The sequence below is a fragment of the Balaenoptera acutorostrata genome, chromosome 13 (genome assembly GCF_949987535.1).
Source record: "Balaenoptera acutorostrata chromosome 13, mBalAcu1.1, whole genome shotgun sequence".
In the NCBI taxonomy this organism is placed as follows: domain Eukaryota; kingdom Metazoa; phylum Chordata; class Mammalia; order Artiodactyla; family Balaenopteridae; genus Balaenoptera; species Balaenoptera acutorostrata.
This window is the reverse complement of record NC_080076.1, coordinates 72,880,501-72,905,371: the sequence shown is the minus strand read 5'-3', so window position 1 is coordinate 72,905,371 and position 24,871 is coordinate 72,880,501. Positions and strand designations below refer to the sequence as shown.

At 50.3% G+C, this 24,871-nt stretch overlaps 2 protein-coding genes and 1 long non-coding RNA gene across 7 annotated transcripts in view; 1 reads left to right on the top strand and 2 right to left on the bottom strand.

Moving 5' to 3' along the window:
- Positions 1 to 10,330, bottom strand: part of LOC103015352 (uncharacterized) — a 43,143-nt gene extending 32,813 nt beyond the window's left edge. For all 3 annotated transcript variants that reach the window (XR_009005093.1, XR_009005094.1, XR_450027.2), the window contains exon 1: positions 10,129 to 10,330. This is a non-coding gene — a long non-coding RNA (uncharacterized LOC103015352). The remainder of the gene's footprint in view (positions 1 to 10,128) is intronic.
- Positions 10,331 to 10,374: 44 nt separating this feature from the next.
- PIK3IP1 (phosphoinositide-3-kinase interacting protein 1) lies at positions 10,375 to 22,378 on the top strand. Its single transcript, XM_007170659.3, has 6 exons — positions 10,375 to 10,581; positions 11,525 to 11,641; positions 11,732 to 11,851; positions 12,739 to 12,939; positions 13,040 to 13,118; positions 19,544 to 22,378. The coding sequence occupies exons 1-6, from the start codon at positions 10,509 to 10,511 to the stop codon at positions 19,746 to 19,748; spliced, it is 795 nt and encodes a 264-aa protein (XP_007170721.2). The 5' UTR covers positions 10,375 to 10,508; the 3' UTR covers positions 19,749 to 22,378.
- Positions 22,365 to 24,871, bottom strand: part of LIMK2 (LIM domain kinase 2) — a 55,248-nt gene continuing 52,741 nt past the window's right edge. For all 3 annotated transcript variants that reach the window (XM_007170662.2, XM_007170663.3, XM_057526993.1), the window contains one exon: positions 22,365 to 24,160. In XM_007170662.2, coding sequence (XP_007170724.1) covers positions 24,016 to 24,160 — 145 coding nt within the window. In that variant the 3' untranslated portion in view covers positions 22,365 to 24,015. The remainder of the gene's footprint in view (positions 24,161 to 24,871) is intronic.

The window sequence follows — 24,871 nt, the reverse complement described above, 5'->3', positions numbered from 1 at the left end:
TCTGCAATGTATTCGCCACCATCAGTTCCTACCTCATCCTCAATCTCCAGCTGCAAACCGATCCTCTAGCCGTTACCTGAACACAGACTGCCAAGCTCTTCCAGGCTCCAGTACCTGTACTCATGCTATTCCTTCTGCCTGGAAACTTGTTCCCTCTGTCCACCTCATCCAATTCCATCTTGTCTTTTTTTTTTTTTTTGGCCGCACTGAGTGGCTTGCGGGATCCTAGTTCCCTGACCAGGGATAGAACCCGAGTCCCTGGCAGTGAGAGCGCCAAGTCCTAACCACTGGACTGCCAGGGAACTCCCCCATCTTGTCTTTCGATACCAAACACAAACGTTACTGGAACCTTGAAGCTCCTCTGACTTTGCCCTGCCCCAGCTCGGAAGATGTTCCTTTCTCTGTACATTCCTCTACAGTGGCATTTCTTGTATTATATTGTAATGGTTTGGTCCCATGTTAGTCCTCTTCTCTCTTCCTTCTCCACCCCAGACTAGGACCCCAAGGAGGCACAACTTTCCTCTTCCATCTTGAGCACCAGTGTAGTGTACCATCCCTATCTTACAGATGAGTAGACAGGTTCAGAAAGGTTGAGTAATTTCCCCAAGATCATTAGACTTGTTAAAGGATGGAGTGGAGGAGCTGAGATCAAAACTGGACCATCTCAGATCCAGGGTTCTCCCTATCAGCACAGTGAGGTGGTTATTAGCAAAGGCTATGGGATCAGACTGCCTGGGTACATAGCCTGGCACTTCCACTTATCTTTGTGGCTTTAGGCAAGTTACCTAACCTCTTTATGATTGTTTCTTCATTTATAAAACGAGGATAATAGTCCTACACGCAGGATTTTTATGAAGAATAGATGAAATAGTATATATAAAAGCACTTAGAACACTATTTGGCACGTACTAAAGTGCTCAATAATGTGAGCTATGATGTTTATTACTGTCCCACATCGAGCTACTGTTTGGTAAACACTGGATGGCTGTGCATCATTCTATGCAGAGATTTCTGGGTTATCCATCCCACTGCCAAGTCAGGAATCCAGAGAGGGGATGTTAAAGCTCCAACAAGTAAATATACTAAGTGATAATACTTTGACCTTTTTAAGGCTCTTTGGGCTGACCATGGCCACAAAATGGAGAGGAAACCAAGTATTTTCTACCTCATTTCTAGATAATTTGGATTTTCTTAAGCCACCCAGCATAACCAGAGAAAAATCAGAGGCTCGGCTGGGTTTCAGCTTCTAATCCAAGATGGTGGCAGTAACAACAATAATATTAATGATAATAGCTCTTAATACATATGAAGCATTCTTCTAAATGCTTTACATATATTAACAACGTCATGTTTATTGGAGCAGATTTTCCTACTATAGCCAAGAGAGAAGAAAGTCAGAGGAAAAAGCAGAGTAAAATGGCTGATGGCAGAGCCACTCTGGGAATGGGAAGATTTCTCATAAATCTGATGACTTGTGAAGGTGACAAAAGGCCTCTCAGTGTTGGAAAGGACAAGCTCCTAGAAAGTGGAAATGCCCCTCCACTGCCTGGGCAGCAACAGCCTGGCTGCAACTGGGTGGAATTTCTACTTCTAATATCAGGACAACAAGGAAGCTGCTGCCAATACTGCTTAAGACTCAAGAACATTCAGTGGTGATGGCTGAGTTCCAGCTGAGCCATTAAGGTAAATGTAGAGGAAAGTGCCAGGTAGAAATATCACTGGAAACTCACAGAACACATTGAGTGTTTGAAGCTGGTACTTAACCTCCTATCTTTGAAGTCAGGGTCTTGCCATGACGGGGCCAAACCGAGTCCACTTACGACGCCCCCCCTAACACGCACGTTTCTGTTATCTGGGCTCCACAGTAGTAAGATGTTCATTCCCCTCATCCTTGCGTTTCCTTCCAGCCACAGTCACTCTACGATCGTGTTTGGGATTTTTTCTTCTTCTTGGTTCATTTTACTGTAAGAGTCTGAAGATTATATATTACATTTAAAAAAAAATATTTCCGGACATAAAAATTCTTTAAAGGATATTTCTTAAGAGGAGATGGGATAGAGTTACCCGTGGGAAAAAGTGGGTGAAGAGAACAGTGCATATGATGGTGTAGAACTGGAGAGGGAGAGTGAACTGAGGGTAAAAGGAAGAGCGGCCTCTGACACAGAAGCTGCTCAACAACTGTTTGCTGACTGAGAGAATGAACAGCAACAGTGGAGTGAAATACCAGCATTCAAATTGTTCCACCTTCTGAATTTTTTTTAAATGTAATATCTTCATTTTGTCTTTTTAAAAAAATATGTATTTATTTATTTGGCTGCACCGGGGCTTAATTGTGGCATGCGTGATCTTTAGTTGCGGCATGCGGGATCCAGTTCCCTGACCAGAGATCAAACCTGGGCCCTCTGCATGGGCAGCGTGGAGTCTTAGCCACTGGACCACCAGGGAAGTGCCCCACCTTTTGAATTTTGATGTTTTCCCAGCTACCTTGTTATTCCCGCATCCAGGACAGATTTAACAGATAAACACCTGATTTACATATTGTAATGCTAACTACAATCACACATAAATTAAAAGTAATTCATGGCAAACACCACGATCGATCAGGGCTTGGCACACCTGAAATACACAGATGAATGTTTTTACATTTTGAAGACACAGCAAAGATTACGGCAAAAGTGCTGCCTCCCTAAAGTCAGCCCACAGAGCCCATCACTCCATATGACTGCCTAGACTATGCCTAGCAACTAGCCAAGGTCAACGGCTCCAGCTCCAAACCCAGGCCTTTCCTTTCCCGCTCCCTCTCCCCGACAGCTTACAGCTCCTGGGCTCCACCTCTGACCTCCCCTGTTCACAGTGAATGCTCTTGATAAGCTCTGAAGTCTGAATTTGAGGCCTGGTTCCTTACCTCCAGCACCTGGCCTCATGGAGTTCACACACCCTCACCATGCTCATGAATTCTAAGGCTGCACCCAAAGCTCCTTTGTGCCTTCTTGCCAGCCTGCCTTTGTTCTAGTAGCTTCCTAGCTCATCCCCCCTCACCTGGGTCCTACTCAGGTTTTCCTGTCCAGTCGCCCAACACGGGTCCCATATCAAACTGCTTGCTGGGCACTTCCACATGCACCCCTTGCCCCTATGTCAAATTCAAAACCACAGAGGCCAGACCCATGACACATCCCCAAATCAGCTCCTTCTAAACCTCCCTGGCACGGCTACTGACAGAATGGACGCACCACCACTCGGAAACCCGCCTGACAGTTCACTGGGTCCAGCGTCTGCCTTGCCCATGACCCTTCCAGCCACCCCCGGTCCTCCTCACTCAACTTTCTGAAGGAGCTGTCTGTTCTCACATCTCCCTTCATCATCTCCTTTTCCTTCCATAATCCATTCATTTAGCCCCAGCCCCCAGGCCCCCAAATCCTTCCTGACAAAGTCACCGATGGCCTTCTTGCTGCTACAACCAATGTATGCTTCTTCTTCTTTTTTTTTTTAAAGGATTTTCTTATTTATTTATTTATTTATTTATTTATTTTTGGCTGTGTTGGGTCTTCGGTTCGTGCGAGGGCTTTCTCCAGTTGCGGCAAGCGGGGGCCACTCTTCATCGCGGTGCGGGGACCGCTCTTCATCGCGGTGCGCGGGCCTTTCTCTATCGCGGCCCCTCCCGTCGCGGGGCACAGGCTCCAGACGCGCAGGCTCAGCAATTGTGGCTCACGGGCCCAGCTGCTCCGTGGCATGTGGGATCTTCCCAGACCAGGGCTCGAACCCGTGTCCCCTGCATTAGCAGGCAGATTCTCAACCACTGCGCCACCAGGGAAGCCCCTTCTTCTTTTTTAAAAAATTTATTTATTTATTTATTTGGCGGTGCCTGGTCTTAGTTGCGGCACGCAGGATCTTCGTTGCGGCATGGGGGAATATTTAGTGGCGGCATGCGAACTCTTAGTTGCAGCATGTGGGATCTAGTTCCCTGACCAGGGATCGAACCAGGGTCCCCTACATTGGGAGCATGGAGGTTTAGCCACTGGACCACCAGGGAAGTCTTAGGCACAGGACCACCAGGGAAGTCCCCAATGTATTCTTTTTAGCTCTTCTCTTACTTGACCCTCCTGGCAGCGTTTAGCGATGTGGGCCCCTCCTTCCTTCCTGAAACAACTTCCCGAACCCACACTCTCCTGGTTGCCAGTTACGTACCTTTGGCCACATTTTCTCAGCCTTCCCCCAGCCTGCTTTTCTTCCGGCTCCTGATCTCAGCGAGTGGCACCACCACCTGACAAGCTCCCACACCAAAGCCAGCCTCCTTAGGTCTTCCTGCTTGTTCCCGACACCCCCTTGGTCACAGAGTCCTGCTCATTCTTCTTCATCGATGCGTTGCCTCTCCTCAGCCTCACTGCCTACATTTACGGAGCACAGACTATGAGCTGGACAGGTGTGTTCTAAGTGCTTTAATCCTCACAACAAGCCTCTAAGGTAAATTTTATTATCATCTCCAATTTCAGATTAGGAAACAGAGACACAGGGTGGTTAAGTAACTTGCATGAGGTCACACAGCTACTAAGTGGCAGAGCAGGATTCAAACCCAGGTGACCTGACTCAATTCTGGGTCCAGGCCCACTGTTCTCTCATCTAGATCACTGCAGTGGTCTCCTTGCAGTCTTCTGGCTCTGACTTGGCTTCCTCTAATCCTCCACCCTGTGGCCTGACTCAACTCACTAAGACAACAGTCTGACTCTTTACTGGATCCGCATGGCCTTCAGGATAAGTCCACATTCAGGGACCTCCGTAAACTGGTCAGCAAGTGTTTCCCTCTTTGGCTTCATGCGTTTGTTTCTTGGCCTCACTTTAATCGCCGCCCTGAAAGCTCCACTAGCCACGGTGACAGCCTCCACTGCCAGGTTTCTGCACATCGTCTGACCTGCCAAGAACACTAACTCTGGACTTCCCTGGTGGTGCAGTGGTTAAGAATCCACCTGCCAAGGCGGGGAACACGGGTTTGATCCCTGGTCCGGGAAGATCCCACATGACGCGGAGCAACTAAGCCTGTGCGCCACAACTACTGAGCCAGTGCTCTAGAGCCCAAGTGCTGCAACTACTGAAGCCCGCGTACCTAGAGCCCGTGCTCTGCAACAAGAAAAGCCACCACAATGAGAAGCCCGCGCACCGCAATGAAGAGAAGCCCCTGGTCGCCACAACTAGAAAAAGCCTGAGTGCAGCAACGAAGACCCAATGCAGCCAAAAAAAAAAAAAAGAACACTTAACTCTTTGCCCTTCAGATTTTACTTTTTCTGATAAGCCTTTTCTGACCTCCTGAAACTAGGCCATATGCCCCTCCTGTGAGCCCCTGTAGCCCCCGACGGTAATCCCTACTGTAGCATTGATTTCTCTGTGTTGTTTTGCCTGTCCACTGGTACCTGCTCTATCACAAGACTGTGAACTTCTCAAGAACAAGGACCTGGTTAGGGTCACTGTTGTATCCTCAGTACTCGGCTTAGTGCCTGCCTGTGCACAGCATTTAATAAATAATCAGTGAATCAATAAACCTTTATTGTTTGTGTCATACTCTTTAACACCTACTTATAAATGCCCTATGTTGCTTTTATTTTCATATGTGTTAGCCTGATCTTTATAACCAGATTGCAAATTTCTGGAAGATAGCAAATGTGCTCAGTACTTCTAAGTCAGAGGTTACTGACACATTATTAAAAAACTAACAATTATTCTGGGCTCAATGAATGTCAACAATCCAAAGATGTAGGTACTATTTTTCTCTCTCTCTCCCTCCATATGAGGAAACTGAGTCAGGGAGTTTAGTAGCTTCCCTAAGATGACACAGCTAGTAAGCAACAGAGCTGGGATTTGAATCCTGACATTTGTGCCTGTATTCTCAACCCCTATAATCAGAGGCTAAGGAAACTTGGAATTACAGATGTTAAGTAATTTACCCAAGGTCATACTGTAGTGCTGAGACTGGGACCCAGGTCTTCCCAAAGCCTGCACTCTTAATTACACTGCTTCTTTTGCTTAAATATCCGTGCTAAAGCTCATACTGGGTGTTGATAAATTTTGAAAGCTGCAGATTCAGTTTACTGAGATTGGAGAATATTAAATTCCCTTCCAAAAGAAGCATAATTGTAGCTTACCAAGTTAATTTACCTTAAAGATCGCCAGCCTAGTCTTACCAGCCAATTAAGTTTATGGTCTCTACTTCTCTCCCTTCAGCGCTGAAGACTGTTTTCCTCAATGTGAAAGCCATGTTTTCTAAGACTGGCCTCTAACTCAAAATCAGCTATCATTCAGGAATTTACTCTTCGCTTTATTTCCCAAAACCAGGGATGTGATTGATGTTCCCAAGTTCCCTGCTCTTGTGGCCCCTTATCTCCCCAACGTGGAATGTCTTGTTTCTGAAAGTAGCCTGTGATCCACAAGCCTTCTTGGCTGTTTTATTGCTTACCCTTAAAAAATTACTATTCTCTGTCGGCTTAGACTCTTTTCCTCACATACTCTGCTTTTTCCCTTTATTGCAAACGTTTATTAAACACTTAACTATGTACCAATATGGACATAATCTAACTCACTGAAGGCCATACTTTAGAAACGGCCTTGAAGTTTAGATCTTTTGACTGGACTATGATTTCCTTAACAAACTTCATAAAACCATCTCCTGCTCAGTTTGCAGTTGTACACCCAAATATCTCTCAGCAAAATCTCAGTGGCCACTTCCACAGCACATAATATGGAGAGAATATCGGGAGTCAACTCATTAGATCTTACCACGAAGAACTTTTTACCAACACCTTGGCCCTTTTGCTGACAAAAGGATTCTTAAGCCTTTTAACAGCGTTATGGCTTCCTTAGAGCTCTTCTAAGTTCAAAATGAACTGTCCAGCTTTCTTGGGAAATGCTCTGGAGGCTCTTTCCTGAGTTAACTGTACAGCTTTGTCTCTCTGGATTAGCACTGATTTAATATGAAACCAACAGTTAAACACCTCTGAAATAGTAAAATATGATTATATTTCACAGTGTCTTCAGGATATAAACAATCCAAAGTGACTATTTGGGTAGTGCTGTATCACATTATTATTGTAGTAATATTTTCAGAAGAAATCTGAAGTTTAGAATAACTATAGGCCATAAAATATGGACATATTGCACTAACACATGAAGCAAAGTTCAAATTTGGATTCTAAGAAAAAGACCAAAACATCACCAATGATGATGACAGGCACATCTCTGAACTTGATCTGATTTCCTTGAGGAAGGAAGGTACTGAACCGGTTATAACAGAATATGCCTTTGAAGGATTGAGCAACAAGTCCGTCATTCTCGAAAAAAATCAAATCATCCTGATAAATGTCTTAGTTATAAGGGAGAAAAAGCAGAGATGACTAAGCTGATAAAAATCTCCTCTGGACTGTCTTATATCTCTTCCAGGCAGTGCTGTTCCTCAAAAGCCACGCGGCACAAAATATGGTTTTGCTGTTATATCAAAGTGTGTAAGTTAGGGAAGATAGCAGTTTTTTAAACAGAAAAATTAGATGATAACAGCAACAGGTAAAGAAGCTTTGGGATTCTGAGGAGGAAGTCCTGGCACCCCTACATAGGCACAGTAGATAAACTGAAAATGGTACACGTGCTGGTCTGAGTACAGCCTGTCTCTATTGTAATCAGAAGGAAGAGTATTACAATCCAGCGGAAGTAGCCCTTCAAAGTCTAAGGAGGAGCATTTCATCAGACAATAATTGAGCACTCACTGCATACAAAGGCAACAGATTAGGTGCTGAGGGATCCAAAAGAACCCCCTGCTTCTCTGAAATTAGAACTGCATTCTCAAAAAAAAAAAAAAAAAAAAAAAAAAAAAAAAGAACTGCATTCTCATTTTCTCAAGCCAATGTATTTTATGTAATGAAACAAAATATGCATCATAGATCTCTTGCAGTGGTGTAAGAGTATTCAGGACCTGCAAGGAAAACTGTGCAAAGAACCTTCCCCTTCAGTCTTTTTCCTGTAGAAATATCCTACTGGTTCCCTGAGAATAGTGTAAGCTTTCTTTAGCAAGTGAAATACCACCCTGTTACTCTCTCCCTCTTACCCTGTTTCACTTTTTTTCATAACACTTAAGACCACTTGACATTTTATAGATTTGTCATCTGTCTTTCTCAACTAGAATATAAGCTTCATTAAGGCAGAGATTTCAAAATATTTTGTTCGCTGATATATTCTCAGTATCTCAGTATCCAGAACTATATCTAGGGTTTCCCTGGTGGCGCAGTGGTTAAGAATCCGCTTGCCAATGCAGGGGACATGGGTTCGAGTCCTGGTCCGGGAAGATCCCACATGCCGCGGAGCAACTAAGCCCGTGCACCACAACTACTGAGCCTGCACTCTAGAGCCCGCGAGCCACAACTACTGAGGCTGAATGCTACAACTACTGAAGCCCGCGTGCCTAGAGCCCATGCTCCGCAACAAGAGAAGCCACCACAATGAGAAGGCCGCGTACCACAACAAAGAGTAGCCCCCGCTCGCCACAACTAGAGAAAGCCCGCACGCAGCAACGAAGACCCAATGCAGCCAAAAATAAATAAAATAAATTAAAAGAAAAAAAAAAGAAATATATCTAGCATGTAGTTGTTGGAGGGTCTTAAAATTTTTTTTTAAATTTATTTATTATTTATTTATTATTTTATTTTTGGCTGTGTTGGGTCTTCGTTTCTGTGTGAGGGCTTTCTCTAGTTGCAGCAAGCGGGGGCTACTCTTCATCGCGATGTGCGGGCCTCTCACTATCGCGGCTTCTCTTGTTGCGGAGCACAGGCTCCAGACGCGCAGGCTCAGTAGTTGTGGTGCACGGGCCCAGCTGCTCTGCGGCATGTGGGATCCTCCCAGACCGGGGCTCGAACCCGTGTCCCCTGCATTGGCAGGCAGATTCTCAACCACTGTGCCACCAGGGAAGCCCAAAATTTGTGTAAAATTAATAAAAGCGTTAAAAAGACACCTGAATATTATATTAGAATTATTAAGTTATAAAATTTTGGCGTATCTGTGTATATATGGGTGGGTGTGAGAGTAAATCTACAGACTCCATATGGTGTGATTCCCAGTGGACACCAAGTTAGGAGTCAGAGGATCAGAAGCTTGTGTGGGGAGTTAGGAGAGTGATTGCAAAAACAAAGCAACATGTCTTATTTAGTGGATGGAAGGAATCAAACATTGTCAGCAAACGTCTCCAAAGAGTAAACCAAATGTATCTTTCTGTCCCTTCCATGTCTGAAATCTGAGTGTAGTGAATTCAAATTCACTTCAGATTAGTTGGTTTGACATTAGCTTTCTTCCTTAAGAAAACTTTTGAAACTTCGGTAGTAAAGTTTTCTTCTTTTCCCTCCTCCCTAAATTACTGCCTGCAAGATGCAAGCCCTCAGATCCAAACAGTCTCCCATTTCTATTTTGAGATTTGCCTGAGTCACAAGGTAGTCTTGGCAAATCACTCTGCTGTATCTCTCAGTTTACTGAGGCTGCCTGGGAACTGGAGCTGTCAGCCAAACAGGAAGAGAGCTGTGTTGCCTAACTGCAGAAGGTCTCAGTCCTATGGATGTGGTGAGGTTTAATGATGGATATAAACGGCTGCAGATGGAATTCCCACAGGGTTGGGGGGGGGGAAGGCAAACATTTTACTTAACTTCCTCTATAGGAACTCAGGGCTGGTAGAAAGGCCAGACTATTAAATATAGCTGAGCAGATATCCCAATATGTGTGCATGACATGTGTTTCCAACTAAAGAGACCCCTTCTGTATTCCTACTTATTCCTACATATATGACACCCCAAACCCCAAATATAAGCAAAGGTATGTGACTGATCTGACCCTGGCAAAGTGACACTGTTTAAAAAAAAAAAAAGAGAGTCAGTGTCTATAAACATGTATAAACTACAAAGGCCCTTTTTCTTTTTCAAGAATGGGTATAAAGAGCTGCTTCCACCTGGATGCTCTGATTTGTGCCCCATCCACAGTCTCAAGTTTCTCCTGGTTGTGTAGCTAGCATGTTCTCCCTAAGTGGTTCTGCCTTAGTCACTGTGATTCTAAACTCCCTGCCCACCCCCACCTCCCAGTGATGCCTCTTGACAAAATTATTCTTTCTTTACTCACACAAATGGAAACAGAAGAGATGAAAGGCCCCAGGGATGCAGACAGTGCAGGTCTCGAGCTGAACCACTGCTAAGCACAACCTGAACTTTTCTGCCTCTCTTCGCTTGGCTGAGTTCCTCTCGTGACTCAGGGTAGAGTGATGAGCCTGGCATAGGAGGCTTAGGACCCAGGGGGCGCCTTTCAGCCGAGAGAAAAAAAAAAAAAAAAACCACCTCGCTGCAGCAAGCTGGCTGGGAAGCTCCCAGTTCTAAAGAGAGGCTGTTTACCAGAAGAGCATAACAAGGGCAGGTCTGACTGCAAGGCTGGGAACAGAGTCGCCGCCAAGGGGACCCCGGTTGGACCCTGGTTGGTCAGTCACCTGCAGGACGAAGGAGGTGAGGATGCTGTTGGCCTGGCTGCAAACAATCCTCGTGGTCAGCAACATGCTCCTGGCAAAAACCTATGGATCTGGAGGTGAGATTACTATCTTTCCTTTCTGCAGCAACTTAATGAAGCAGAAAGGGTAGAGCTCCCTATTTCCCAAGCAGGAAGGAAGATGACAGGAAACGAAGCTTTTAGCAGGTTCCTGTTGTCCCATGAAAGCTTTTTTTTTTTTTTTCCCCTTTCTCCTTTCCCTGCCAGGAGCTTGCAGCTCCATCTTTGCCATTAAGAACAAAGGCAAGTAGCCACTTTCTCTTTCCTTTTCCTTGCCTGTGGCTCAAGAGTGGATGGAACTTGGGGGTTCATCTCCCCTACTCCTAAGTACTGTTCTTTTCAGGGGCTTTGCACGGTGTCACCAGAGCGCAGGCCCTCCTCCCCCAGCCCCTTCCTGCGGCTCTCCAGCTGAGGGGAGTGGGAGTTTGGAGTCACATCCAGGCAGCGATGAGGCAGGTTCCCTCTGTCTGAGGTTCTCTTTTCCGTGACTGAATCAAGGCTTTTGTAGAATTCTCTTGGGAGGGAGTGTTGCCTGTGGAAGTGTGGCCACATCCACGGAGAAGGGAACACCAGAGTTTATGTAACATGGAATGACAACACAGGGATGGATGTCGGGTCCGGATGCCCACCGACCGAAAACTCCCACCGTCTCCACAGAGAGACCTGAACCCAGGGCTCCCCCGCACCCTCCTGCAAACTGGCCACAAGTTCCAGAGCAACAACCCCTTGCACTTGTGCAGTGCTTTCCGGCTTACGAAAGAGAAAGAAAAGAAAAGAAAAAAAGCTAATACTGAGCGTTGGGGGCCGGGCACCGGCTGGGGGCTCTTCACGCGCTCTCTCTCCGTTCTCTTTCCGGCCTCACAACAGCCCTGCGAGGCTGGCGGGGTTTTCCACGTGAGGGCAGCGTCTCCCAGCTGGGATGGGCCCGGGCTCCCCTGCCCGCCACTCAGTGTCCTGTCCGGGGGACTCCTCTTCCTCACAGGCTGCTTCTGGGACAACGGCCACCTGTACCGGGCGGACCAGCCCTCTCCCGCGCCGGGCCTCCTCTGCCTCAACTGGCTGGACGCGCAGAGCGGCCTGCTATTTGCCCCCGAGTCGGGTGAGTGCCTGTCCCGGGAGGCGGGCCTCGGGCGGGCGGGCAGCGGCTGCGTCCCGGCCCCGGCCCATGGCGCCTTCTTTCCCCTCCCAGGCGCCGGCAACCACAGCTACTGCCGGAACCCGGACCAGGACCCACGTGGGCCCTGGTGCTACGTCAGCAGCGAGGCCGGCGCTCCCGAGAAGCGGCCTTGCAAGGACCTGCGCTGCCCAGGTACCCGCCCTGGACCCCGCGCCCAGGGGGGGCCAGAGAGCCGGCAGCGCACGTGCGGCTGCGCGACGCCGGCCGGCCCCGCCCCGCCCCGCGCCGTCCGATTGGCCAGGGCTGTCTCCAGGCCGCGGGGCCCGAAGCCCATTGGCCGGCGCCTCCGCCTGGAATGAGCTCATCCTCCGCGATCGCCTAGTAAACAACAGTGGGCGGCGAGGCCCCGCCCTTCGGCCGAGCTCCCCGCCCCATGCACCGCCCGGGGAGCCGCAGAGTCGCGCGTCCCGGGTCTATGCCCTTAGTGAGACCCTGGGGGTTTACGGACCTCTTGTGGAGCGTCTGCTGTGTGTGTGCTAGGCACTCTGCTCACAGCACCCCCGCCATACCCAAGAACCAGTTTGGGGGATCTGAGCCTCAAAGAGAACTTCAGCGATTTACCAAAGGCAGTGGCAGGGTCCAGCTTTGAATCCAAGTTTCTTAGACTCCATAGTGCAGACTTGTGGCTCCCGGCGCAGCAAGACGATTCTCTAGGATTAAATGGGCTATGTAAACATATAACATAGGGATTGGCATAAAGCTTGGGTTCAGCAAACCTGAGCTGCTCAGAGGAGTCATGGATTGTTTCCTGGCATAGAGGGGGGGGGCCCTGGAGGAGGTGGAAGCTGAGCTGGGCCTTGGAAGATGGCAAGGATTTGAGCATATGAAGATGTGGGAGGCAGGAGAGGCCCTTTCTCATAGCCTTCCCCTCACCTTGGCCTCGTCCCAGCTATGGTGCAGCCCTTAGGCCTGGTCTTGCCCCTAGGTCTTGAAATCAGTGCATTCTAAGGTGGGCCCCCTCGTCTCCCCCCAAACTCAAGACACTTTCTGATGAGAGCTGTTTCCCACTTCACCTCCAGAGACCACTTTCCAGGGCCCGCCAATCTCTACAACAGAAACCGAGGAGGTGTCTGAAGTGCCAGGAGGAGATGAGGTGCAGGTGTTTGCTCCTGCCAACACCCTGCCTGCCCAGAGCGAGGCCGCTGCCGTGCAGCCAGTGATTGGGATCAGCCAGCGGGTGCGGGTGAACTCCAAAGAGAAAAAGGACCTGGGAACCCTGGGTATGACTGCCCACCCCTGTCCTTGTGGGATTTATTGAGAAATATTTGCTGATTATCTGGGGTGGAGATAATGGTATACCTTGTGTCCTGTCCTTGGCAGGCTACGTGCTGGGCGTTACCATGATGGTGATCATCATCGGCATTGGAGCTGGCATCGTCCTCGGTTACACCTACAAGAGGTCAGTAGCTTCTCTTCTGGGCTCTCTGAGAGAGGAGAGGAAGGTCCACAAAGTCAAAGCAGACTCCTTTGTGGCATTCTTACCCATAAAGGAAGTGAGGTGTTGGAAGAGGAAAACCAGCTCAAGATGTAGAGACTTGGTTCTAGTCTTTACCAGGTGACCTTGGACAAACCCTTTCCTTGGGTGCCTTTACTCCTCACCCAAAAGCCTCCTGAGGTAGGGGTTCTTGTTCCCCATTTTACAAGTGAGGAAGCCTTCATCAGAAAGGTGAAGTAAGCTTGCTCAAGGTTATACTGCCTGGGAGTGGCTGGATTCAAACCCAGCTCTTTTGACACCACATTCCCTGCTGTCTAATCCAGCGTGCCTGGTGTGGAAGTGAGTGGCCCTGCAGAAATCAGGCTGGGCTCTCATTGCAGGGACCCTGAGATTGAATTCTTTCTGTGAGTTATAAAATTCTGCTACTAGAAAAAGTTCCCAGCCACTGCTTTTGCAGTTGGGGCTTGAATGTCCTGAGCCATAAGCAGTGGGATCTCCTTTAGGACAGGAGGAAGGAAGTGAGTAAGAGGATAGGGAGTCTGTTAGCTACTCTACACCACATATGAGAAAGCCAGAGAGGCTACCTGGGAAACTCAGGGACATGACCTGTGGCTGGGACGGCAGGAGGAGGAATGCTTATTTTGAGAGGTCCCCTGAGATGCCATGTGGAAAAGGCTGTCAAAGCCAGTGATGGATGCATGATGATAAGCCAGAGTTATGCCCGTTTTTACAGCACTGGCTAACTCTGGGAAAATTATTTGCAAAATCTTCGGCAAAATCAGGGGGTTTGACTTCTAGTCCAGAGTATGTGTGATGTTTCTTTTCTATGGTCTGGGAAGGCTTCCTATAAGGGAAGTGATGTGGTGGCCTGCATTTTCCAGTGGTGAGGACCACGTCTGAGCCCACAGTCCCAGTGGGTCACCCAGCATTAAATAAACTGAGGTGTCCTTAGGGCAATGTAGTCAGCCTCCTCATTTTACAGATGGAAAAGGGGAAGAGTTGGGTAAGAATAATAACAACAACAGCAGCAGTAGCGAACATTTATCAGAGGCCAGGCACTGCTTCAAATGATACGCACACTTTAACTCAATCCTCGCAATCACCCCTTATGAGGTAAATGCTGTTATTATCCCCAGTTTACAGATTAGGAAACTGAGGCAAGAGAGGATATGTACCTTGCTTGAGGTCACACACCTAGCATTTGGTGGAGTTAAGTCTTAGCCCTGCCACTAACTAGCGATCTGTGTGACTTTGGGCAAGTTGCTTCTGTTTGCTACTCCAGGGCACTGCTGTAGCTGAGGCATGCGACTGCCTGGCCCATAGTAAGTGGTCAGTAAACCATAGCTATTTTTCTTTTCTGTAAAATGTGGGTACTGCACTAGCACTCTCTGGGCCCCAATGCTTCTCTGATCATCTGTGATTCAGGAAGCACAGGTTCGGAGAGGGGAAGTATTGACCTGAGCGTGTCTCCTGACTCCCAGTGCAAGGTTGCTGCCCTCAGTGGGATGGTTGACGTGGCAGGTCCAGGGGCACCTGCTTGTCATTTCACGGAGTCAGAGGAAATGATGGGGAGGCCCTGGTTACAGTTCACAGTCAGACCCAAACTGTGTTGGCTGAGTCTAGCTGTTGAAATATTTCCTCCTTCCTCAGCCACTGGATAGCAGTTGGCTCTCCTCCAATCCTGTGACAGTGTCCAGGCCTCCAGGTGCGTGAACTGACTGCTAAACGTCCTTAATTGCAAGCTCAGTTCTCAGGTCCAATGAGGAAGCCAAGCCTTTTTCTTCTAGATTTGTTCCTTCAGGCTGTCACAGGATTGCCCCGAGGCCTTGTATTTATTTTCCTGTAAACTCAGGGCGAGGCACCAAGTCACCAGACTCCCCGTCACTAACCATTGGACCACCCATTCCCTTGGCAAAAGTGCTCTGAGCACAGACTGTACAACAGGAAACCACATGTGGGCTGGAGGCAAGCTCTCAGCCCCCATCTCTCCCCAGAGTCAGAAAACAGTGTTCTGGAAAGCGCTGTTGAGCGCAGGTCCTGCTACTTCCCTGCACCTCCGTTTCTTGTTTCTTGTCTGTTCATTGGGGCTGTATCCCCACTCCACACACACACACACATACCCACCCCAGATTACCATTAAGTATTATGTGTAAACAGTAGAACACCAATCAGGTTAAATAACCACTAGCTGCCAGCATTTATTGCATGCTTTCTTAATAAGTGAGGCCCCACTGAATGTCCTTCCCTGATGATCACGCCCAAGCCTCAGGACCACACTAGAAGGACCACTTTTACACCGTTTTACAGTGAGGAGCTGAGAGCCAGAGAAGTTAAGTGCTGTGTCCAAGCTACATAGCCAATAAGGTGTGTCTAAGGATTGCCAGTATCTCCCAAAAGTCCAGCGAGGCCCAGGAACTTCATGCCAATTTGCATTGGATTGCATAGGACAGTAGGAAAAATTGGAACTTTCAAAATAAAATAGCTGGGTTTAAAAGTTAAAAGAACCAGGATCTAGTTCTGCAGCACCCAGTTCTGGGTGTGACAGTGGACAAGTCATTTACCTTCTCTGATTTCCTCATGTGTAAAATAGGGGCAGGAGGTTAGTGATGATACTCCCAGCTCTAATGTTGCCTAAAAAAAGACAATATTACCTGGTGGTGGCTGCAGGCAGTACTGGGTTCAAATCCCAAATCCACCATTTGCTTGAATAAATGATTAAACCTCTCTGCATCTGCCTTCCCATCTCTGAAACAGAGATCCTAATAGATGCCGCCTAGGTTTGTTGTGAGGATGAAATTAGTGTAGTTTGGGCAGACAGTTGGTGTTCCTAACCTTAGCTGCCTTGAGGAACTTGTCCTGAGCAGCAGCGTGGCACAGCACCACTTCTGACTGGGAAGGGAGCAGTGGCTCAGAGTTACATAATAATTTGAAGGAACCCGTGTTACCTGAAGGAGGTCTCGGGTGCCTCCAATCACCCCCTCGAAGAGGATGTCAGACACAGGCAGCAGCTCCGTCCACACCTGCTCTCTCTGGCCAGCCCAGCTCCCGGCCCCGGAGCAGTCAGGATAGAATTACTGCAAGCCATGAGCCCCCCTATCCCCCTCCCCACAAAGGCCAGGGAGAGAGCTTTCCCCTGGCCGGGAGGGGCGGGCAGGTACCAGGCTTCCTCTCAGGGGAGGCAGGGTGGCAGGTGGGGGTGGTGAGGGCTCAGCCTGGCGGGTCTTTGTTCTGGTTGTCTGGGCCATGAGGTTCAGGTGGCCAGTCTGCAGCTCCCTGCCCCTGCCACTGCCCCTGCAGCGTCTGTGCTCTGGCTCTGGAGGGAGTGTTTATTTTCTGATACAAAGGCAAGGGAAAAACTGTAAGTCAACACCACTCTGCCTACTTAAGAGAGGAGCTAAGTCAGTGAATAAGTCTTTTGTTCTTTCTTGGCTGCCAGATAACAGCCTGGCTGCCCCCCCTACCCCCAAAAGGTGGTGAGAAGGGGCTGAGCCGCCTGGTGGTCAGTGCAGCAGACCTTCTGGCCTCTCTCAGACCTCAGAAGGGGCTAGGCGCAGCCACCGCACCTCCAGGACTCACAGGCACCATTAACAGGAGGCACGTGGGGTTGGGTGTGTTTTGAGGCTTCTAAATGGAAGAGACTGTCATCCAGATGAGTCCCAGCACCTGCTTCCTTCATTACCCTTGGCTGCTCTTCCAGCCCGGCTCTGCCCCATTAATCCAAATTGATTTTTTCCCCCTAAAGCAGCAGTACCCAACCTTTTTGGCACCAGGGACCGGTTTCATGGAAGACAGTTTTTCCACAGATGGGGGTGGAGTGGGGGGCGATGGTTCAGGCGGTAACGCGAGTGATGGGGAGCGGGAGATGAAGCTTCGGCTCATTTGCCCGCCACTCACCTCCTGCTGTGCAGCCGGTTCCTAACAGGCCACAGACCGATACCAGTCCACGGCCTGGGGGTTGGGGACCCCTGCCCTAAAGACTTGTGTATGATGCAGCCTGACCATTATCAACAGCTCGGCTGACCACAGCTGGATGCTTGATAAAGTAGGTAGCTGAGGAAAGCAGGGCTTTGGAGTCAGACTCCAAAGCCTCACTTTCTTCTATAAAATGTGCGTGATATTTGCAGTCTTGCAAAGTTGGGTGGAAATTGAACAAAGATGGTACATGTATAAAGTGTGTGGCATCCAGTAGGTGCATAGGTAGCTCTTCTCATGCTGGATGATGGGAAGGCCATTTCTTGGCACCTTAGTGGGTCCTCAGGAAGCATGAGTTCCTGCTTTCCCTCTTCCTCCAGCCCCTTAGATTTTGAAATTCAGGCCTGGCCCAAGACTCTTGGCACATACTCTGCTTCTTTTGTAAATGGACTTTTGGTCTTCTGCTGGCTTGGGGGCTCCCTTAATAAAATTAAACCCAGACCTTCCAAGTTTCTCCCTACATGGGCAGACTTGAAGAATCTAGCATTTTGTTTTATTACAGAGGTAGGTGTTTTTTTCGATGCGGTGGCAGCTGTAACCAATGAGCAGTGCCCAGGGGCAAAGTGAATCTCAGGCTGTGAGTGGGGATGCACTTGGTCCAGACTGCCCTGTCCTCATGGCCCTCCATGGCCCCTCTGGGTGCTCTGGGAGGTCCTCTGCTGCGGGGGTTGGTGGTGTCCAGTACAGAGCCTGATGAGGATGGGTAGGAGCTGCAGGCTTACACATTCAGAAACTCGGCCACCCAGGGTGAGTCAGGGAGGTGAGCTTACAGGTTTGCCTTCTGTGACCTTACAGTGAGAAATAGGGAGTCAGGGCACATGTCATGCGTGGGATCTCACAGAATGTTAGGGTCCGTGGAGGTTATCAAGTCCAACTCCCTGTTTTACAGATGATGAAATGAAGGCCCCAAGAGAAGGGGAGTGGCTGAGGTCACACAAATAATACTCACCTTGGCTGGTCAGTAGGAGAGTTCCCTTGGGAACCCAGATTAAGATAACATTGCTTGGTGAGTCAAGTCGTATTCAGGGCAAATCATAACAGCCTCCTATGAGTTTTACAGCAATTCCACTGTTTTTGAAATGCTTTCCCATCCATTATCTTATTTGGAGGCAGATATTATCCCCATTTCATAGATGAGGAAACCAAGGCTCCCCGAGGCCAAGTGTCACACAGCCAAGGCTGGGCTGATCCAAGTACAGACAACTGGTTTATTTAAAGACAGTTGTGAGGTACCTGTGCCAGCTCTTCCCTGTCCAGCCCCTGCTGTTTTCTCAGTGTTACTCTCCAGTCTCTGGACACTTCTGTCATCGCACCTCACATGGTGATGGCTGTGTAATCCATCTGATCTCGGCCGTCTCCCCAGGGAGTCTGAAGCAGGCCTGTGTTGCTGCACCAAGTCATCCATTGGCTACTTGTTTCAAGGCCTCTTTGGGGTGGGCTCCTTCCGGGAAGATTTCCTCTGACAGCTGAGTCCACGTGTCTAGTTGCTGTGTCAGACGATGCTGACCTGCCTGCTGGGGGCTGGTTCTCGTGTGCAGTGTGCTAGGCACACACCAAGCCCCTTGGCTTGCAGTGGGGGTGGCCTGGTCCCATGGGGTGGGCAGAACATGTGCAGCTGGAAGACCGGGTGTGTGAGTCCCTGCCCCACTGTTTCTTTGGGGGTGACCCTGATCGGGTCAGAACTTCTCTTGAGCATCAGCCTGAGTCTGACAGACTTGGGTTTGAGCCCACCATGTCATTCGGAGAGTTCAGTTTCTCTGGACTTATTTCCTCATCTATAAGACGAATGATAAGACCCAATTGTTAGGGTTCAGAATGAAGTGAGATTACGCACATAAAGCTCTTAGCATGGAGCGAGCACTTCATGTGAGTGAAATGGGGCAATTCCACGGCCTGATTGGGTCACTGAGCACCATGAGAATTGGAAGGCGTGTGAAAACTCAGGGTCCCATGGTCATTGTCTCCCATTGACCTGAGCAGCCCTCAGAGTCCTTTTTGGCCCCTGCATGGTCCCTGTTTCTAGCCAGGGCTCACAGGTTCTGGAAATTTTGGATAAGATGTCTCAGAACAGGATGGTCAGGTCAGTTTTCTGGACAATTTTATAGGTGAGGGCTGAAAATTCTCTGGGTCTTGTGGCACGTTGGGCTGAAAAAGCAAAACTCCGCCTTGCTTTAAGAGTCTCTTTCCTACACGGTATCTTCATTGAGCCCCACTGCAGCTGTGTGAGGTTCATGCAGATGAGGTTTAGGGGCTCCTTGCTGAGTTAAGGCAGTCTGGCAGTACAGAAATCTAGGCCATGAGCCACTGACTGGCTGTGACCATGGCCAGCCCCTGCCCCTGCTGGGCCTCAAGATGCCACCTTAGGAGCAGAGCCATGCAGGAGGCACAGCCTGAACGCTTCCCTCTTCTCCTGCCAGGGGCAAGGACCTGAAAGAGCAGCATGAGCGGAAGGTGTGTGAGAGGGAGATGCAACGAATCACCCTGCCCTTGTCTGCCTTCACCAACCCCACCTGTGAGATCGTGGATGAGAAGACCATTGTGGTCCACGCCAGCCAGACTCCAGTTGACCTTCAGGAGGGCAGTGCCCCCCTCATGGGCCAGGCGGGCACTCCAGGCGCCTGAGCCCCCCATGATGGGCAGGAGCCCATGCAGACACTGGTGCAGTACCGCCTACCCACCTACAGCTGGGAGGATCTACACTTTTTGTTGTGGTTAAAACCCCCCACTTATTTTTTTGGTTTGTTTTTGGTGAATCCTAAGACAAGCAGGTGGCACTGTGGGCTGAGGGTGAGGCTGGGTGGGGTCCTTCCAATGCTCTTCCTCCATCCCGTGGAGCAGGATTTTGCCCGTGGATGGAGGCAGCGGCAGTCCCCACAGCAGTGCTGCCAACAGGGGCTTCCAGTGCCCCGGAACTGAACCAGGGATGGACAGGGAGCTCCCCCAGCTCCTCTGTGCTTTATTGTCCAAGATGGCCTCAGCCTCTGCCTCCCCATGTGTTCTCCTTGGGCTTGAGTGGTGCACACTGTTATTCACAGTTCAGGTCATGTAGGTTGAGAAGCGGTGTTTAAAAAAGATATTTAGTTTTTTAAATATTTGGGATGCAATTCCCTGCTGACCTCTGAGAAATGGAAATGAGTCTGTACGAAAGTCAGAACTGTGGGTTGAGAACGGGATCTAGGTGGGGGGCTGCTGGCAGTGATGTGCCTTGACAACCATGGGCTGGGCCCAGGGACTCTTCCTGTTTTGAAAGGAAAGGAAGGGAAAAATCGCACTGAACATTCCACTTAGGAAGAGGGTAAAGAAAGATCTGCAGCTGCCTCAGGCCACAGGACCCAAGTGGACCTGGGGTGCCCCAGATGGTTTCTCTTTAGGGTGGACAGTGACCTCTCTTCATTCTTCAGGGGTGAGACAGCAGCCAGCTAACCTACGGGAATGACACTGTGGGTGAGGCCTCGTGAACTGCTTCTGAGAGGTTAACCTGGAAACCCACTCGGAGGCAGGGCGATGGAGGGCTTCAGGACTTGGCTCCTGCCTCGGCCCAAATCTGCAGGTGGCTCTGTAGCCTCCAGGCCAGCGCCTTCCTGTGGGGTCAGTAGGGCGAGGGCCACAACCCCTAACTTGTAAAATAATCATAGAACCATTGGAAGGGACCTTAGGGTTCCCGAAGCCTTTTGGACAGAGGGGCCAGAAGTGGAAACTGACATTCAGGGTCACAGAGGAAGCTACCAGCACGGCCAGCCCTGAGGCCCTGATATCACACTCGGAGGCCTTAGCACTGCTTCCCGTCCACAGAGCTTCCTTCCCAAAGCCCTGCCACTGCCTCACATGGAGAGGGGTTAGTGGGGCCCAGTCTCTCCCGCAGACTGTTCCTGGAAGTGATTTGCTGAGGGGACCTAGGCCTCAGGGGGTCCCTTGTTGGTAGTGATGCAGAAGAGAACATTACTGGTTTCTACTTTTCTATAAAAGCATTTCTCTGTGTACAAGTTTTATATACCTCATTCTGACACCTGCCTATAAAGTGCAGGAAATTGCTCTGCATTTGACTTACATAAAAAAAAAAAAAAAAAAAAGACAACTCCATATTGCCAAGTTTTTGTGGGGTATCAGGACCCTCCTCCCAAAAGTTGGGAAGTTTTTGGTTACCTTGTCAACACCTGCATGGCAAGCTCTGGCTCTCTGTCCTTCACTCGGGCCCTGCACCTGGGAGGCAGCAGCAGCTGGATGGTTGGGAACTGCAGCCTCCGTGTTTGGGCGTCACCATCAGGAGCTTTTCAGGTCGAAGCTGCAGGAAAGAGGGTGTGTGGCATCCCAAAGGAGGCTGGTCACTGCAAATCCTCTCCCCCTCAGCATTCTTTCCGAGGTGGAGATAGTTAAAACGAACATCAGGCAGCCCCTGGCAGGGGCTGGAGATGGGGTTGGTGGGTGGTGGTGCTGTAGCAGCCAAAGAAGGGATGGGTGTGCAGATGGGGGAAGAGTCTCCGGGCTCCCAGGAGCAGCTCTGGGCTGTGGAAGGTCCCTGCGGGGGTGACTCCTAGGGCTCCAGAAGAAGGTACCAACAGGAGTTCGTTGGGCTTTTTAGCAGGGATTTAGCAGTAGGTTCTCAGCCTCTAGGAACACTTAGGGTGACCTCTGCCCATACCTAGACACTGCTCTATACTTCTAGAAGCAAGGGGCATCCTAGAGCATCAGTTTTTCCAGGAACCAGATCCTGTCCTTCAGTTGGACTCCAGCTTTTGGAGAAATCACCTTTGGCTATGTGGATGCCTAGTGTGCCCAGGATCCTACAAGCCAGATCGCAACATCTTGCCCAGCCGTCACCCTCCACGACAGACCCCGTGTGCAGAAGCAAGAAACGGGTCTCCCCTTGAGCACTTGCAGGGAAACACCAGGGGTGGGGGTGACTTGCATGCATTTCTTCCCTTAATGAAGGTGGCACCCAGCACTGCAGAGAGGACTCCAGGATAGCCTGGCTATGGGAGCGCACGGATGTCAGAGGGTGGCAGCGTATGGCCCTGAAGGGATGACTCAGCCAGGAGGTGGGAGTCAGACCTGCAGCAAGGCCAGGGCTGCCTCAGGTGGGTCGTGCACATTCTCTGGAGCAGGCTGGTGTCTGTGTAAGGAGGGGAATCAGAGGCGGGGGGCACGAGAAGTCTCTGCCATGGGGTCAAAGTGGCCAGCACACCCTCCACGTGTATCTCCCTGAACCAGGCCGCAAGTCACTTTCTCACTCTCAGCACGGTCGGTTATGTTAACTGCTTAATTTATTTGGTCTGCTCGATGGCCCCGCTTGGGCCCACCGCCCCACACTTGTGGGGACCACTGAGGCACCACCAGCCACACATGCTGGCCTTCCCGCTGCCGGGAGCCCAGGGCTCGACCCTACAGCGAACCTGCACACTCCACACTTAAGTATGGTCTAGACAGCAAGGAAACTCTGGCCAGAGGTGACATCTAGTCCCACAACTCATCAGGTCTATGTACAGCATTTCACATAACACCCCACAGATATAACAAGATAGTCTGAACAGCAACCGTTCTCCTGCATCACTCCCACCCGCCTCCTCCCCCCACCCCCAATATAACCACCATCGCAGTAAGATCCCAAACCCACTCCTAATCTGTTAAATATGGTGCAAGGTCACACTTACGGGGAGGCAAATCTACTTGTGTTCAAGACCCCCACCCCAGCTTGGAAGCCAGGGTAGAGGGTGTCCCCTGGGCTTTTCAGCACCCACAGCTGTGAGCTGTGGTCAGGAGGCTGGGGCCAGGAGCTCATGAGCTGGGCCAGCCAACATGGGAGGTAGAAGCCAGAGAGCCCGGCTCGGGGAGATGTCCCCCCCAGCACCTCCGCTCTGGGACTCTGCCACCACCTCTTGCCACCCAAGCTGCTGCCTGGATCAGGCACAGTGAGGGGTGAGCATCGGCTGCCACGAGGACAGGGCCGGGAGACTGCTGAGATTCCCAGCACCCCGCCCCATACACTGGGCCTGCGACCAGCCACACTGCCCTCCAGAACCCACCTAGCAAAATCCCAGGCTCCTGAGGTGCCCACCAGGGTGTGAGTGACAGCAGCCAGGATACTAGAGCTTTCTGGCGGGCAGGGCCTCTTTCCTTCCAGCCCCAGCCTCTTCCTGCACTTGTAGCTGACTGCTTGTGGGAGGCAGAAAGGAAGTTCCCAGCCAGTCTCCAGCAGCTCAGTTTGAGAACACGGGGGGAAGCTCCCCCTCGAGCTGATGTGGCCCCTGGGCCCGGAAGGTGAACAGAAACCAGCCCTTCCCCTGACTCCTGGCCGGACCCACTACAAACCGACTAAGGGACCCTTCAAAACCTACTCCCTTGACCCTGCCCAGGGGAGGGCGGGATGTGGAGTGGAAGGGGGTAGCACCACTGTCACTTCACATCCTTGGATGGCTGCTCACTTGGCCACGCTCCCAAGAGAAGTCCTCCTGCACCAGCTGGACCAGAGGCTTCAGAGCCCACAGGCAGGTGCACCTGGGATCCTGCCCAGCAGGTCCAGGTCGCAATGATTAGTGTAAGCAAGAGCCTCCCGGAATCCACTGCCAGGGAGTTCCCGAGTGGTCATGAGTAACAGATTCCTCCTGGCATGGGAACCAGGCTTTTTTTTTGTTTGTTAGTTTGTTTTCTTCTTCACAGCTTTCAGGCGAGTGTTGGATTTACAGACAGTAACCAGGCCCCAGAACCTGTGGAGATGGTTTCCCCGGTGCTGCACCCGCTCGCCTCCTGGGGAGGTAGTAGGGATGGCCGGTTCTGCTTCTAAACAAGCTGCCAATCCACAGGAAGCGCAGAAGGCCCTGCCCACAGCAGGGATGGGGTGCAGAGGGGGCAGTGCTGGCTGTGGAACGCCCCCCCGCAGGGGGCTGGGCCGGGGCTAGGGGGGCGAGTCCCTGGTCAGGCCATATTGCACGCTCACAGTGTGGTCCAGCTCCTCCAGCTCTGCAGGCAGCGGGATGCCCAGGTCCCCAAGGTACAGGGAGAGGGCCTCAAAGGAGTCCTCCAGTTTGGAGAATGCTGGTCTAGAAAGAAAAGGAGTTGGAGACAGGTGAGATACGGGGGTGGTGGCGGGGGGAGAGAAAGGGTGGCACAGAAGGCACCCAGGCCTGCGGCTCCACTGCTTCCTGGGTGTCTGACCTTGGGCAAGCCCCTTAACCTTGGTGTACCTCTGTGGGAAACAGGGGTCATGTAACTGCATAGGTTGCTGTAAAGATGAGAGATAATAACACTGGGAGAAGGCTGGTCTGGCTTGAGGGGGAAGCTCAAAAAAAGCAAGTCCAGGAGAAAAAAAGCCCATCCCAGGTCTTGGAGAAAATGCAACCATCACAGGTGGGACTGGACTAGGTACCCTTTTAAAGATCCTTTCCAGTTCTCAGACTGTTTCCACATCAATGGATCTGCCCTGGGAGGGGCATTTCATAGACTCTGGCAGCCCTTCCCAAGGAGAAAGCGAATGCCTGGCTCCTAGTGCCCTGGAGACAGCTCAGCTGCCCTGGAAACCCGACACCTCAGGTTTACTCTCCCGCCTCCTCCTTGATTCTGCTTAGATATCTTGTCACCTTCTTGGCAAGGCCTACACTGATCACCGTGTTAAAAATTATAACTTGCACCCTGAACAATCCTCTTTCCTCGGCTTGACCCCTTTTTCCATAGCATCTGTCACTTCCTCATATTCAACACAGTTTGTCATATCTACTGTTTATCACTTCCCCTTGTTAGAATGTGAGTCCCTG

What these genes read in the sequence shown, in the direction of transcription:
- PIK3IP1 (XM_007170659.3), top strand. Translation starts at nt 10,509, where the DNA reads ATGCTGTTGGCCTGGCTGCAAACAATCCTCGTGGTCAGCAACATGCTC. An exon ending in CAAGGACCTGCGCTGCCCAG is followed by an intron (nt 11,852 to 12,738) that starts GTACCCGCCCTG and finishes CTTCACCTCCAG; the next exon opens with AGACCACTTTCCAGGGCCCG. An exon ending in CTCGGTTACACCTACAAGAG is followed by an intron (nt 13,119 to 19,543) that starts GTCAGTAGCTTC and finishes TTCTCCTGCCAG; the next exon opens with GGGCAAGGACCTGAAAGAGC.